Consider the following 15,906-nt stretch of genomic DNA (forward strand, 5'->3'; position numbering starts at 1 on the left):
TAAGTTATGGTTGTCCGGCCAGTTTTCTGGTTATTCTTGCCACCTCCGCTCAGTCGAGCTGGGTTTGGTTGTCTCTCTGATTTACCGTGGATTAAAGAAAGTTGCCTACACGGCTAAAGTGTGAACCTACGGTCTTCTCCGTTCCTTCGGCTCTACAAAGTAGTGGTTATCGCCATCAGCCGACTACATAATACAGAAAAAATTAGTTCCTTTCAGGAACTGTTGCTGCATAATATATCAGTATCGTAGTAACTTTCCTTAATTCATTTTAATAGCGAGTAGGCTCGTGGGCGTGCCTAGCGCAAAGCATGGACGCCTGGCCAATCCTAGCGCTTGGACGCCTGGCCAATCCTAGCGCTTGGACGCCTGGCCAATCCTAGTGCTTGAATGCTACACAGGGCGTGTCTTGCCCAGAAAAGCAGTGGGTTTCATAATAACGTCAGCGCTACCTGTCTCTGCCGAGCTAAATCTGGGGAAAACGAATAAGAATATAAAGTACATTAAACAGAGAAGAAAGTGTTTAAGCCATCGTCCGAAACGTAATGAGCTTGCATTTAAGACTCAGATGACAATGGGAGAAAGGACAAACTGGCAGGGACGTCTGAGAGATAGTTAACTAACGCTAGCGCCGCGGCTAACGTCAGGTTGATTGCTAAACGTTGAACCGGTGCGGCGATGGAGCCGATTGTGTCTGAAGTCACAGAAAAGCGCGTTCTTTTCTCGGCGTCTCTCCTTATACGAGTCGCATTGGTTTGGTATGGCGACTACCAGGACGCCACCATGGTTGTGAAGTACACCGATATTGACTACCATGTGTTCACAGATGCCGCCAGGTTCATCACTAAGGTACCGCTGCACATGGCAGAGCTTATTTACATGAACACGGAAAAGTGATAATCCATTCCCTCTCCGATCTGTTTTAAGTCTTAATGTCTCAGTGCTGTATTCCCCCTGCTTGTTCTCTGCAGGGTGAGTCGCCCTACAATAGATCCACATATCGCTACACCCCCCTTGTAGCGTGGCTGCTCACCCCCAACATATATCTCAGCTGTATGTGTGGCAAAATCCTCTTCGTCGTCTGTGATATGCTCTCGGGACTTCTCATCTACCGCATCCTCTGCCTGCGGGGGCTGGACCCCAAGGTCTGTGGAAAGATGTTCTCCGGGCTGCATTTTATTTTTATTAGGATGCTCGTCATTGGCAAGAGTTGCTGCATTTAAAAATAATATATTCATACACATTCTGTAAAACCTGCCATAGTGCATTGTACATTTGCAAGCCTGGTGTCGGGCCACGCACTAGTTTTCTGTTTTTGTTGGTAGAATAGAGTGAACTGCACTTTAGATGATGTTTGGTTTTGTCTGGGACTTCTGGTCAGGAGGCGTGCCGTGTATCCTCTCTGTGGCTCCTCAATCCCCTGCCCATGGGAGTGTCCAGCCGAGGGAGCGCTGAGTCAGTCCTGTCAGCCCTAGTGCTTGGGACGTTACTCTGTATGGAAGGTAAGGTTGTGTGTGTGTGTGTGTGTGTGTGTGTGTGTGTGTGTGTGTGTGTGTGTACACGTGTGTACGCGCGCGCGTGCACACACACACACACACACATTGCGCTACTTGTGAGGTCCAGCCCTTGTCAAGCCCACCTTTCTTTTGAGGACAAACTTAGTTTGTGAGGACATTTTGGTTGGTCCTCACAACTTTAGAAGGATATGCAGGGTTAGGATTTAGCTTTAAGATAAGGGGTTAGTGAATTAATGTAGTTAAGGAGGGGTCCTCTGAGCTGTGTGTGCGTGTGCACATGCTTGCATGATAGACAGATTGTAAGTGTGTACGTATGTCTCTCACCCCATCTGTAAATGTTAATGATGGGCGGGCACTGGTTGTGACCTGGGGTGGGGTGACTTTTTTGATTTGAGGCTATCTTTACAGCTGTGGTAAAAGATTGAGACAGCAAGTAGAAAAAAAGACCTCAGTCTTTCCATGTATGGTACTCAGAATGTAGCAGATGATTAACAAAACTAGAACAAGAATTCTCTGGTTTTTAAACGCTTAACTTTACACCTTGCTTTTGTCCATATGAAATGTGTGAGCACATATTCAGTCCTAATCCAACAAAGATCACACTCTCGCCAAAACTATGCCAGGTCAAAAGACAAAATCATCGATTATTTTGGGAAAATAGTATTGCTAGTGTTTTCTGGAAATGGGGTGCTAAGCAAAAATAGCATAAGAACCTCTGAATAATTTATGAACAAGAATGACCAAGAAGAGTACGGCTGTGAGTTACTGACAAAACCAAATATCACAATATTTTGGACTGAATACCTTGATGTTTATAATAACAATCAATATTGTTAATGCAGATATGATCACAAAACAGCATTGTTCATATCACTCAGCTAAAACAGTCTTAAGTTCAGAAAATTGTATCACTTATAACCTTTAAGACCAGGGAATGGCCATTTACGCTATATCACAATATTAAGATAATCAAAATCCCATATGATATTTAGCCCCATATCACAGTATTGATGTTATATCAATATATTAGCCAATAGTTCTTGCATTATGTATTTTCAGGCCAGCATCTATCTTGGGCGGCTCTGCTCTTTGGCCTGTCGGTGCATATGAAGATCTACCCCATTACATATGCCCTGCCTATCGCTCTGGCCCTACGCTCACCAGAGACGAGAGCAGATGAAAAGGAGGGACGAAGATTTAAGAGGTTGTTGAGGTTCATTGGGAGCTTCTTTAACCAAGAGCTGTTCCTCTTTGCAAGTGTGGCTGGAGGCGTTTTTAGTGGACTTACTGGACTTTTCTATCACATGTGAGCGTGACAACACAAGTACACACAAATCAACATATACATACCTATAATATGTATAATATAACCTTTAAACTGTCTGGCTGATACCGCTTAGTTGGGTCTCATTCAGAGTTGATCCAGTGTGATCAATGGAAATTTACTCAGTCTTTATGTAAAACAAGTTGTCCATATTCATTTTGGATACATAATAATTGAAACTTTCATTAATTATTTTTCCCCCAACAAATGCTGTAATGATTTCCATATGACAGAAATGAACCATCAGACAGCATATATTATCTTGTTTACACTTAAATCAATCAATCAATCGAGCTGCATTTTATATAGTGCTTTTCTAGCTGAAACAGCCACTTAGTGCTTTACAATGAGACTAGAAAACTGAGACAAGAAGACCAACTTTTAATAGTTTTCAATGGTTTTGCCCAATTCACTCCTCTCCTGTTTAGGTATGGTTGGGAGTTCCTTCATGAGACCTACTTGTACCATCTGACCAGGAGGGATACCAGACACAACTTCTCTCCATATTTCTACATGCTCTACCTTACTGCAGGTGTTTCCATTTATTTAGTCATTTTATTTCCATTTTTGCAAGGTTACAGCAAAACATTATTGGCAGAGCATTTTTAAAGATGCAGTGGGGGATTTTAGATTTTTGTTAACTTCTCGCAATGCTATGGACTAGAGGCTAAAATTGCTTCAATTTGGATTCTGTCAATCAGAACATTGGTCTTGAAATTTCATCGGCTCTTTTGCTTCTGTGTTAGGGGGTAGAGACTCATCAGAAACTAAGCAGTCTTCATAGCTTAGCCAACTCTATCTTTCTAACAGATAACACTTGTGTTTTACTCATAAGGCCATTCTGTTTCTCTGTATTGGCAGACAGTGGTTGGAGCCTGTGGCTTGGCCTGGCAGCCTTTCTGCCCCAGCTAGCTCTGCTGTTGCTCGTCTCCTGGGCCTATCACGGTGACCTGGCTCTCTGCTGCTTCCTACACACCGCCATCTTTGTCTCCTTCAACAAAGTCTGCACCTCACAGGTACACACACACACACACACACACACACACACACACACACACACACACACACACATATGCACACACACATGTACACAAATACACAAAACAATCAACAGAGTATCGACATGCCTTTGATGTCACAGTACTACTACTACTACTACTACTACTACTACTACTACTACTACTACTACTACTTTCGACTGCTCCCGTTAGGGGTCGCCATTGCTGATCATCCATTTCCATCCCTTCCTGTCCTCTGTATCTTCCTTTGTCATGTTAACCACATGCATGTCCTCCCTCACCAGATCCATAAATATCCTCTTTGGCCTTCCTCTTATTTATTTATTTTTTAATTAGGATTTGCAAAAGAACACACCTGTGTCATCAGAGCATTCACAGAGTAAAAAAAATGCACACTCCCTTTACAAAGACACACCACAAAAAAGTGACAATTGACTCATTGCTAAACACCCCAACAACCCACAGAAACCAAGAAAACAAACCAACAACACAACCATACACAAACAAAAAAAGATAAAAAAAGGAATGGGGGGAGAAAAAGAAGAAGAAAAAAACCCCATCAGTCAACCAACAATAAACCACGTCAATAATAGACACCAAGAGTCGCTACATCATGTTTTCCCTCCTTTCCTGGAAGACCGTGCTTTCTTGATTTGGTCAAATCTTTGTATTAACACTTTTAAAAGACTTGTATATTGATAAGGTTTTTGCATCGTATCAGCAACTTTTAGACAGATTTTCACTTCCTAGGCAACATTTTTTCAGGTATTTACAGGTCCGTAGCTTTGTCCGTAACATGTTCCCCATGTTTCCCAACCTACCTAATGATTCCATTCTAGATGGTTTTCTGACACCAGTCCCAATCCTGAAAGGCTCAATTTCATATATATATATATACAACCAAATTAATCTTTTACGTCCAGAGTCACTAAACTCTATAAAGACCCTTTGGGAGGAGGATCTGGTGACATGGAGGGGATCTGTGTCGGACCCTCGCAGACTGACTACAGGCGTTCCACAATGTTTGGTTCTGGGTCCTCTCCTTTTCTCCCTGTACATGACATCCCTGGGTTCTGTTATTCGCTCGCATGACTTCTCTTACCATTGTTATGCCGATGACACCCAGCTGATCTTGTCCTTTCCTCCCTCTGACACACATTGCTGCGTGCTTGACTGACATCTCAGAGTGGATGGCGACACACCACCTGAAGCTCAGTCTGGACAAGACAGAGCCGGTGTTCCTCCCGGGGAAAGGTTGTCCGCACCAAGACTTGGGCATCACCATTGACAACACCGTGGTGACGCCAGCTCGGACTGCGAGGAGTCTGGGTGTGATCCTGGATGACCAACTGTTGTTTGCTGCAAACGTTGAATCGGTTGCTCGCTCCTGCAGATTTCTCCTCTATAACTTCAGGAGGATTCACACGTTCCTCAACGATGAGATGGCACAGTTGCTCATCCAGGCACTGGTTATCTCCTGGCTGGACTACGGCAACTCCCTCCTTGCTTGCACCCCAGCTTCGGCCATCAGACCTCTGGAGCTTGTTCAGAAAGCTGCAGCTTGTCTAGTGTTCAACCGCCCTAAGTTCTCCCACACAACTGCCCTTCTCAAGTCCCTACACTGGCTCCCAGTAGCTGCTTGCATCCAGTTTAAGACTCTGGTGCTAGCCTTCCAGCCATGGTCAAGCCCTACACCCCCTCCCGACCACTTCGCTCTGCTGCCTCAGGATGCCTGTTTGCCCTGTCACTCAGAGGCCCCTGCTGCCGATTGACCCGGTCACAGCTCTTTTCTTTCTTTCTTTCTTTTTTACATTTATTTCTGATTTTTCCCCTTTTTCTCCCAATTTAGTGGCCAATCGATCCCTATTTCAATTCAAACACCCACCCTCGTACTGCATGCGTTCGCCAACTGCATCTCTCCGGCCGGCAGTCTCAAAGGAGACCGCCTCCCCACTTTCGTGACAAGGCGACTCCAGGCCGAACCACTGTTTTTTCCGACACACACAGAGACGCATTCACGTGACGAACACAAGCCGACTCCGCCCCCCTCCCGAAGACAGCGTTGCCAATTATTGCTGCTTCATCGAGTCCGGCCATAGTCGGATCTGACGAGACCGGGGCGCGAACCCCAGTCCCCAGTGGGCAACTGCATCGACACAAAGCCGATGCTTAGACCGCTACACCACCGCGGACCCCTACACACAGCTCTTTTCTGTCCTGGTCCCACAGTGGTGGAATGAACTCCCCACTAATGTCAGGACAGTGGAGTTGCTGCCCATTGTTCAACGCAGGTTGAAAACTCACCTCCTCAAGAACTACTACCCTGTTACTTGCTCTTAGCACTTATTGTATTCACTCATTTAAAAAAAAAATCTCTTTCTTGCGCTTTTACCTTCGCACTGGTTTTGCTCTTAGATGCTTGTTTAGAGAGAAGATGCACTTCCTCTGATGACTAGTAGTTCTCCTGATTTCCTACGTTAAATGCACTTATTGTAAGTCGCTTTGGATAAAAGCGTTGGCTAAATGACTGTAATGTAATGTTATCTGGGGGAGGTAATACCAGAGGAGGTTTGGGCGGAGATTTTAGAATGTGTACATGGATCATCTTATTTGTACAAGACATGGTCTTATTCAGTGTAAAGTGGTACACCATGCTTACTACACTAAGGCTCAGTTGGCTCAGATCTATGACGGTGTATCACCAACCTGTGATAGTAGGTGTCAGCAATCCCCTGCAAACCTCATACACATGTTTTGACTTTGCCCATCCCTACAAAGTTACTGGACTGAAATTTTCAATACCTCTGCCCTGGCAGCTCCATCTTGAGCATCCTTCTTCCAACATACCCAGCGTCTCTCCTCTGCACATGTCCAAACCATCTCATTCTTGCCTCTCTTGCTTTGTCTCCAAACCATTCAATCTGAGCTGTCCCTCTAATATACTCATTCCTAATCCTGTCCTTCTTCATCACTCCCAATGAAAATTTTAGCATTTTCAGCTCTGCCACCTCCAGCTCCGCCTCCTGTCTTTTCATCGGTGCCACCATTTCCAAACCATATGACATAGCTGGTCTCACAACCGTCTTGTAAACCTTCCCTTTCACTCTTGCAGGTACTTTGATGTCACGCTGAACATACCATATTGTAAATTAAAAGATGGCGGTTGTTGATGGGGGATATTACAAAGCTAGACATTAATCTTCCAAACAGAAATAGAATTGAATAGAAACGTAAAGCAGGTGAAATGTGGGGTCGAGCGAGAATGTATTACGTTTGAATGGATGAGCAGAAGACAAATGTGTAGCTACCCTGAAACATTTTAACTTCATAAGGATGAAGAAGGGAATTGCAGTTGTTTGCACACAATTCAGATTTAGAAATATCTATTGCAATTTCTGGTTGGTTTTTTTTTTAAAGATCTCAGAGCATTTCATTATCCTTAATTGTCCCAGTCCCGCACAACAGGCTATCCTACTTCATTGTCATCTTCATTATTTTGTTCCCAGAAGCTAAATAACCTGTGTTCTTGAACACATTGTGTCAGTCGTATTTAATTGCGTGTTGCAGCTTATTTAATTGGATAAAGCCAGGTGAGTTTTGTTTAAATCAACTTGAATTGTGCCATTTCCTGCAACTTTGTCTCGAGTTGGCATGACTCTACGGGAAAGGTGCAATATTTAACTTGTGCAGCAGGGGGAGCCATTACTTTGGGAGAGGTTTTCCATTTGGGGGTCCAACACTGACAATCTGGGTGGAGGATGTGTGATTCGCCCTCTTTTAACATACCCGTAGCTTCAAAACATTTTATTTGTCAACACGAGTGAAAGTTGACCTGAATTTAACAAATCTATACAAGTAAAAAGACACCATTTAGATAAGTGTTAAGAATGGTTTTTGAGCATGTTTGAATTGAGAAAATTTCCGAATGAAAATATGTATGCATGCTGAATGTTTTCCCCTCTGCATTCTTCTCTAGTACTTCCTCTGGTATCTGTGTTTATTTCCTTTGGTCATTCCTCATCTGAGTCTGTCACCAAAACAGGGAGTGGGATTGCTGGCCCTTTGGTTTGCCGGACAGGTAATTCATAACATCATTTTTATTCCACGCCAAATTAAGTCCATTCTTGAATCCACATTTATTTTCCAGTCGCTGTACAAGTGCACAAGTATTTTGTAACCTCTTGGTTGTCTCTTGTTGCTCTGTGGAACTTCATAAACGCCACTGCCTCGAATGCGAGATGAGGTCTCAACAGACAGGATACACTACATGTGCCAAGCATGGTTGAGGGGAATTGATTAAAAATCCATACCTTAAGAGAAACTAATTGTTAAAATCTTTTCAACTGTGGCATCATCAACTACATAGACAAACATTGTTTTGCAAAACTTTATTTCTCCAATTGTAAGTGTAGTGTTCTTCAAAAAGGCCAGTGAGATCAACTGATATTTGGTAAATGTGTTAAATATGCTCTCTATCTGGGGTGGCATGGTGGCCCAGTAGTTGGCACTGTTGACTCACAGTTCAAGTTGAAGTACTTTATTTGTCACATGCACAGAAATACAAAGTAAAACATGCAGTGAAATGAAGAGGGGTACTCCGTCTGTCATTATGTGAAAAAAAGAAAGTCAAGCAAGCAAGAAGGTCCTGGGTTTGAACCCCAGGCCGTCGCAGGTCCTTTCTGTGTGGAGTTTGCATGTTCTCCCCATGTCTGCGTGGGTTTCCTCCACGTGCTCTGGTTTCTTCCCACCATCAAATGACATGTATTTTAGGGTTAATACTCCTGCCTGTACCCCTGACCAAGGCAATGGAAGGAAGAATTGGAGTTGGTCCCCGGGTGCTGAGCAGCAGCTGCTCGCTGCTCCTAGCCTGGGTTAAATGCAAAGGATGAATTTTCCCACAGAAAGAAAAAGAAAAGAAAAAAGAAAGCCACTTTATTTTGTCGTTGTAGGTTACAATGAAATTTGTTCTCTGCATTAAACCCATCCTATTGTATAGGAGCAGTGGGCAGCTGGAGCACCCAGGGACCAACTCCAGCTCTTTTTCCTTAGGGATTGATTAAGTACATTTTACCTTATGCTATGTTATCTTACCTATCATCAGGGCATCTGGTTGGGTCCTGCCTACTACCTGGAGTTTGAAGGCTACAACACCTTCCTGTTGATCTGGCTGGCTGGATTGCTATTCCTGGTCATCAACTGTTACATCTTGATTCAGATTATAGCCCATTACAAACCCCCCCAGCATAGGCAGAGATTAAAGCTTGAATGACACTCCAGTTATTTATAGAACTATAGAAGATGCCTTTCTCCATCCTGTGGATTAAATCTCCAGTGTGAGAATTAACAGACCTTCGATTTATGGATGTGTGTGTGTGTGTGTGTGTGTGTGTGTGTGTGTGTATATATGCAAATTCAATTCAATGTATTGTCATTAAAAACAATGTGCAGGCACATGTTAAAAATGAAATGAGGGCTGTGGCTTCACCAAACAGTGCAAGACAGACACAGACAAACACAGTATAAGATATACACACATGAAGACCAAAAGCTAAAATAAGTTAAAAAAGAGCTGGAGTACAAAATATTTAAAAATATCTACAGACATTCAGTGGGTAGCCAGGTTCAGGTGGGCAACAGCTTGGGGAAAGAAGCTGTTTTTGAGCCTGGTAGTGTGGGCTCTGAGGATCCTGTAGCGCCTCCCAGAGCGCAGGGGGGGGGGGACAGTCCATGGTTGGGGTGGGTGGGGTCTCTGCTGATGCTGAGACCCCTTCGAAGGCAGCGTTTGTGATAAATGTCTTTTATGGCTGTGAGCTGGGTACCGGTGATATGCTGGGCTGCCTTGACGATCCGCTGCAGGGCTTTCTGCTCTACTGAGGTGCAGTTGCCGTACCACACTGAGATGCAGATGGTCAGGATGCTCTCTATGGTGCAGTGGTAGAAGTTGGTGAGAATTTTGGGGGGTAGACGGGCGCTCCTCAGCCGCTTCAGGAAATGCAGGCGTTGTTGGGCCTTTTTCACAAGGGCCTGGGTGTTTGATGTCCAGGAGAGGTCCTCGCTGATGTGGACTCCAAGGAATTTAAAGCTGGAAACGCGCTCTACTTCCACCCCATTGATGTGTATGGGGGAGTGGCTGCAGCTTCTACACCTCCTGAACTCTACAATCAGCTCCTTTGTCGTGTATATATATATGCACACACACACACACATACACAGAGGACAGACTAAGGAGCTGAGTGCCTTAAAACCGGTAAAACAAATCCTGTTTTAGGTACTCAGATCCTCTGTTAAAACGTAATCGAGCTTCATCTCAACTTAGCTTTTTTTTTTTTTTTTTAATAGCAGAAAATTGAATGTAATATAAACAATTTTGTTTGTACCTGACAGTAGGTTACTGTCATAGATATGTTTGTAATAAACAGAACCATGATATGGTATTTGGCCCCTGTTATTTTTGCATCTTAACACATTTCTTTTTGTATTGAATTTTTTTTTTGTGCAAATTTGAAGAGAAAATGCAAGGGAATATAAAGTTTTGCTTGTTCCCTTTGACTCGGCCCACCTAGATAAATAATTAGGGCCATTGATCTGAAAACCGCAGTTGCCATCAGGCTTTATTTGGGCTGGTTTGGTCCAAAATCAATCCTGACAAGCCTTTGTGCCCGTCGTCAGAGTTGGAAGTTGTCAGCGCACTGGTACCTCTTATAACAGGCCCCCTCGGTCCGTCTTAACAGGATTGCAGGGCCTTCTCTTCATCAGGAATCTAGAGTACAGTGTGAAATTCCCAACCCGCTGGCTGCTTTGTGATGGGTGGGGTTCAGAACAGGGATCACGTGTTGGTGTGCATAACAAACACTCGTTTTACTCATTTTTATAATTATTGTTTTAGCAAACATCTCAATATAGTTTGTTTTTATCAACTAAGCATGAATGCTTAGCCCTCTTTTTCCCCCCTCTTTTTCACCCCAATTGTATCCGACCAATCACCCCACTTTTCCGAGCTGTCCCGGTCGCTGCTGTACCCTCTTTGCCGATCCAGGGAGGGCTGCAGACTACCACGTCCCCGCCGATACGTGTGGAGTTGCCAGCCGCTTCTTTTCACCTGACAGTGAGGAGTTTCACCAGGGGGACATAGCGAGTGGGAGGATCGCACTATTCCCCCTCAGTTCCCCCTCCCCCCCTGAACAGGCGCCCCGACCGACCGACCGACCAGAGGAGGCGCTAGTGCAGCGACCAGGACACATACCCACACCCGTCTTCCCACCAGCAGACACGGCCATTTGTGTCTGTAGGGATGCCTGACTAAGCCGGAGGTGACACGGGGATTTGAACCTGCGATCCCCGTGTTGGTAGGCAACGGAATAGACCACCACGCTACGTGGCTGTGCTAATTCTATTGTGCGCTGTGTCCTTATAAACTATCAGTGGCTCTGCTTTCAGCCGATTAGTGTGATGGTTTATGTTTTTCTACTGGGTATGACCCTTAAGATGATGCCCCCGACCAGTAAATCCAACACTCATCAATACTAATCAATATGTCCTATTGGACTTGAACCTAGTTTTTTGGCGCTTACTTGCATTGTTGTCTCCTGACTAGATCCTTGCTTGTGTTGTATTAACTCTCAGATGCACGTCACTTTGGATAAAAGTATCTGCTAAATGAAACTGTAAATTTTAATACTACTTATTATTGTAGTCGACCGCTGTATCCGTCTGTGTCGGTGCACAACTGTAGAGAAACGAGGCAACGTTTGGATGAAATCATACTATCCGTTAATCATATGGTTTTCAGATGCGTGCTTTCAGATTGACTAAAAGCACACATCATATTTGGGGAATAGTGGGGGTGGGCTGTGGGGATGCCATGAAACGCATACTTACATGTTTCACAGAGGGTTATTCATATCATAAACATCTACCGGTAGATTGCAGCCATACAGGGTAGCAGCTCCTTCCATTTTCGGTGTGCCTTGCAGCAGGGGCAGCATGGCTCAAGTGGTAGAGCAGGGTAGAGCGGGTCGTCTAGTAATCGAAAGGTTGCCGGCTCGATCCCCGGCTCCTGCGGAGAGTGTTTCGAAGTGTCCTTGAGCAAGACACTGAACCCTTAACTGCTCCTGATGAGCAGGTAGGCACCTTGCATGGCAGCCTCCTCCATCAGTGTGTGTGAATGGGTGAATGTGAGGCGTACACTGTAAAGCACTTTGAGTGGGCGGTAGACTAGAGAAGCGCTATATTACTGCAGTCCATTGACCGTTTAGCAAGTTATTTTTAAAACGTCACGGGACACGAGATGAGACTCATGATTGTACCAGCTGCAGTGTGCTGTTGTGACCAGCGGGTAGAGACGTCTGCCAGCTTATGGAGCGGTTCCCGTCTCTGTCCTCGCGTAACCCTCTCAGATTAATCTGTGAACTGGAGCATGAACACAACAAACGGTGTTGGCAGTCACTCCCTAATCTCACTGTATTTGTCCCCTAATCTCACATAGAAATTATTAGAGCATTCACTTTATCCCCGTAGGCCCTGAATGTTTCAGCTGGAATTGCTCCGTAGCATTGATTGATTTTGTAGGGGTGTGTGTGTGTGTGTGTGTTCGTATCATAATTGGCTACCAATAGAATGTTGTTATTGAGAGTATTGGCTAGAGTGTCAGTCTGTCTGTAATTGTTTTTCCCTCTCTGTCTCTGGTCCTGCGTGAGACTTTCACACATGCCAAGGAATACTTTTCTAACTTTTGGAGAGGCTGATGACTCAGCTTCTAGCAATGGACAAGATGATGGTCACGTGTACAGAAATGATGTCTGTTTATCTATTGCTCTGTCTCTCGGATCTTTCTAACTTTCCATCTCACGGTCCATAACCAAGTATGTGGGAGTATGCAACTGGAAGCACCTGTGAGGAAGGCTGTGATGGAGAACAGACACGGGGATTGTCAGAAAGACTTGAGCATTACAAAGCATTATGTCCATCTGTGTGGGTCGGTGTGCATATGTATGTGCGTGTCAACATGTGCGCCTGACTCGCGGTCAGCTGTGGCTTGCGTGACCCAACTCTGAGTCACCGAGTTGTGCGTTCAGTAACATTTCAGCTGGCCAGTGGCCCTTGGACGCATACCTAAACCCCGTCATTTGACCACTGACTACCTTTACACTGCGTTCAGTGGCTAATTTTAGAGGAAGGGTCTGTGAATCAGACAAGTTTTTGGCTCTGGAGCTGCCCTTACCAATTGTACTTGGCCAATTACCCCAGTCTTTCGAGCTGTCCCGGTCGCTGCTCCACTCTCTCTGCCGATCCGGGGAGGGCTGCAGACTACCACATGCTTCCTCCGATACACGTGGAGTCGCCAGCCACTTCTTTTCACCTGACAGTGAGGAGTTTTGCCAGGGGGATGTAGCGCGTGAGAGGATCGCGCTATTCCATCCAGTTCCCCGTCCCCCCTGAACAGGCGCCCCGACCGACCAGAGGAGGCGCTAATGCAGTGACCAGAATACATACCCGTATCCGGCTTCCCACCCGCAGACAGGGCCAATTGTGTCTGTAGCCAGAGGTAACATGGGGATTCGAACCAGGATCCCCATGTTGGTAGGCAACAGAATAGACTGCTACGCTACCCAGACGCTCCCTCCCTCCACCTCCCTCCACCTCTCTTAGCTATTTTAGGCAAATGACAATGAGTGTCCTTGAAGACGACACGCTAAGCAAGGTAAGACACGGAGCAAACTGCGCTGTCTTCATTAACTCAGTGTTGCAGTCAGGAAGGGGGAAATGGCGTGGTTGGCGGTTAGTACGGCCAGGGGGTTGCGTGACTGACTTTCATCTGCTTACTAGGCTGCGTGTATACGTGTTTGCGTGTATGCACGCTTGTATGAGCGTGTGCATGGTAATATGCATGCACGTTATGTGTGCGTGTGTCTGTGACATACCCGCAAGGGCTCTTATTAACACCGGGGGCATGGGGAGGGGAGGTGGACAATGTTGTGTCTGTATTGGTGCCTGTGCCCGTGTGAGCGTGTGTGGGAGAGACGGGAGTGAGTGTGGGTGTGACCAATTAGGACAAATGGTGTGGGGAGCAGCGAGAAGTGGGTATGAATGGTCACGCAACCTCGCATGGTGCAGGATTATAGGTCTGCGAGTGTGTGTGTTTATGTGTGAGAGAGAGGATCAGCCCTCCCTCCGCTTCCCCCTTACAGATACAGCTGTCAACAAGCATCAAACACTACGCTTACATTACACTTGCACTAAGCCCCTCCGTCCGTCCGCCCAGCCCACCTCTCTCTTGATTGGGCTCACTCTTTGCATTGTTCTCGCCCATTCCCGAGTGAACGTCTTTTCTCTCACCTCTTCCTCTTTCCTCCTCGCCGTCTCTCTGACGCTCTCTTGTCTTTCACCTCCCATCGTGAACAAGTGTCATGCAGGTGGCGTGCCGGAAGATTGCATGCATGCCGGCGAACATTAAACATTCATCGTGGGTTTCCTCCTTTCCCCCCAGTGTCACATCATCAGTCATGGATCTGTGCTGAGACAAAAGCGGAGAGCTCCCTTTGTGCAGCATCACTGATGTGATGGCGCGCGTGTATACCGTATACATACTGTACGTACGGGAGAGACCCGGCGGATGAACACGGATATCACTCGCTGTATTTCATAAGCTCACATTCAGAGACGGCGAGCTAAGGGCGCTCGTTAAGTGGAATTTGTGCGTGAGAAAATCCACCGGTGTGTGACACGATTGCTCAAAGTGTCCATGCTTGCGGCTCCGCCCGACGAAGCGGGTTGAAAATAGCTGTGCTTCTCATATGCAGGTTATACTCGGTTGCTTACTGCAATTGTCTTTTGAAAATGTTCCCCATTTTTTTTCTCTCTCTCCCCAATTGTACTTGGCCAATTACTCCACTCTTTCGAGCCGTCCCGGTCGCTGCTCCACCCGCTCTGCCGATCCGCGGAGGGCTGCAGACTACCGCATGCCTCCTCCGATACATGTGGAGTCACCAGCCGCTCCTTTTCACCCGACAGTGAGGGGTTTCGCCAGGGGGACGTAGCGTGTGGGAGGATCACGTTATTCCCCCCAGTCCCCCCTCCCCCCTGAACAGGCGTCCCAACCGACCAGAGGAGGCGCTAGTGCAGCAACCAGGACACATACCCACATCCGGCTTCTCACCCGCAGACACGGCCAATTGTGTCTGCAGAGACGCCCGACAAGCCGGTGGTAACACGGGGATTCGAACCGGTGATCACCGTGTCGTTAGGCAACGGAATAGACCGCCATGCCACCCAGACACCTGCAATTGTTAATTGTTGTTTACTATAGGCGCTTTAGCACTCTGGATAATATGATTTCATAAACATGTATTTTTATCCTGTCAGGGATAAAGTGGTAGGGGCCAAGGTATGCGTCGCTATTATATGGATCATCCGTATGTCTGAGTATGAATCCAAAGAAGTTATGGATGACAATAGAATTTTTTACGGCTGCTGTATTTCCCCGTGGAAAGAAAAGTCTTTTTTCTCAGTGAGTAACCATCTCATCAGTCCTTCGGTAATCACTTTAAGCCCGGCACACCCAGACCTTCAGCATTTTATTGTAACTTTGCATGCAAAGGGAATGCCTGGAAACTCCCCCGTATGAGTGAAGGGCCAGGAACAGCTTGACTTGGTCAGGGGAATTTCCATTCACTACCACAACCACAGGCGGAAGTAGAATTTCTGATTGACAACACCACCTTTAAGCCAAGAGGAAGCTAAAAAAAAGTTCTCCTTTCAGACTAGCTACTGGTATCTGTGTTTAAATATTTTCCACCCTGTTACTGGCATGATAGCCGCTAACGCTAATAACCCCATGTGCAACCGTGACTTTATTTCTCTACTTATCTTGCAAAGATGGACGCAGGGGCACATTTCACCGGAGGGGGGGGGGGGTTGTTGCTATTAGTCTGGAGCCGGTAGACTTCTGTTTATTAAGACCAAGCACTCAATGAAGTGCTCCTCCATCCTGGATTTCCTGTTATTGTATGACACACCGACCCTGCTAATGGCCAGCAGTGACACATACACC

General features: G+C 45.9%; 1 protein-coding gene across 1 annotated transcript; it reads left to right on the forward strand.

The window, feature by feature from the left end:
* Positions 1 to 446: 446 nt before the first annotated feature.
* On the forward strand, positions 447 to 10,273 carry pigm (phosphatidylinositol glycan anchor biosynthesis, class M). Its single transcript, XM_056299683.1, has 8 exons — positions 447 to 846; positions 969 to 1,142; positions 1,379 to 1,499; positions 2,574 to 2,820; positions 3,267 to 3,370; positions 3,700 to 3,854; positions 7,834 to 7,935; positions 8,959 to 10,273. The coding sequence occupies exons 1-8, from the start codon at positions 676 to 678 to the stop codon at positions 9,124 to 9,126; spliced, it is 1,242 nt and encodes a 413-aa protein (XP_056155658.1). The 5' UTR covers positions 447 to 675; the 3' UTR covers positions 9,127 to 10,273.
* Positions 10,274 to 15,906: the final 5,633 nt, after the last annotated feature.

This window comes from Lampris incognitus, chromosome 19 (genome assembly GCF_029633865.1).
Source record: "Lampris incognitus isolate fLamInc1 chromosome 19, fLamInc1.hap2, whole genome shotgun sequence".
Taxonomy (NCBI): domain Eukaryota; kingdom Metazoa; phylum Chordata; class Actinopteri; order Lampriformes; family Lampridae; genus Lampris; species Lampris incognitus.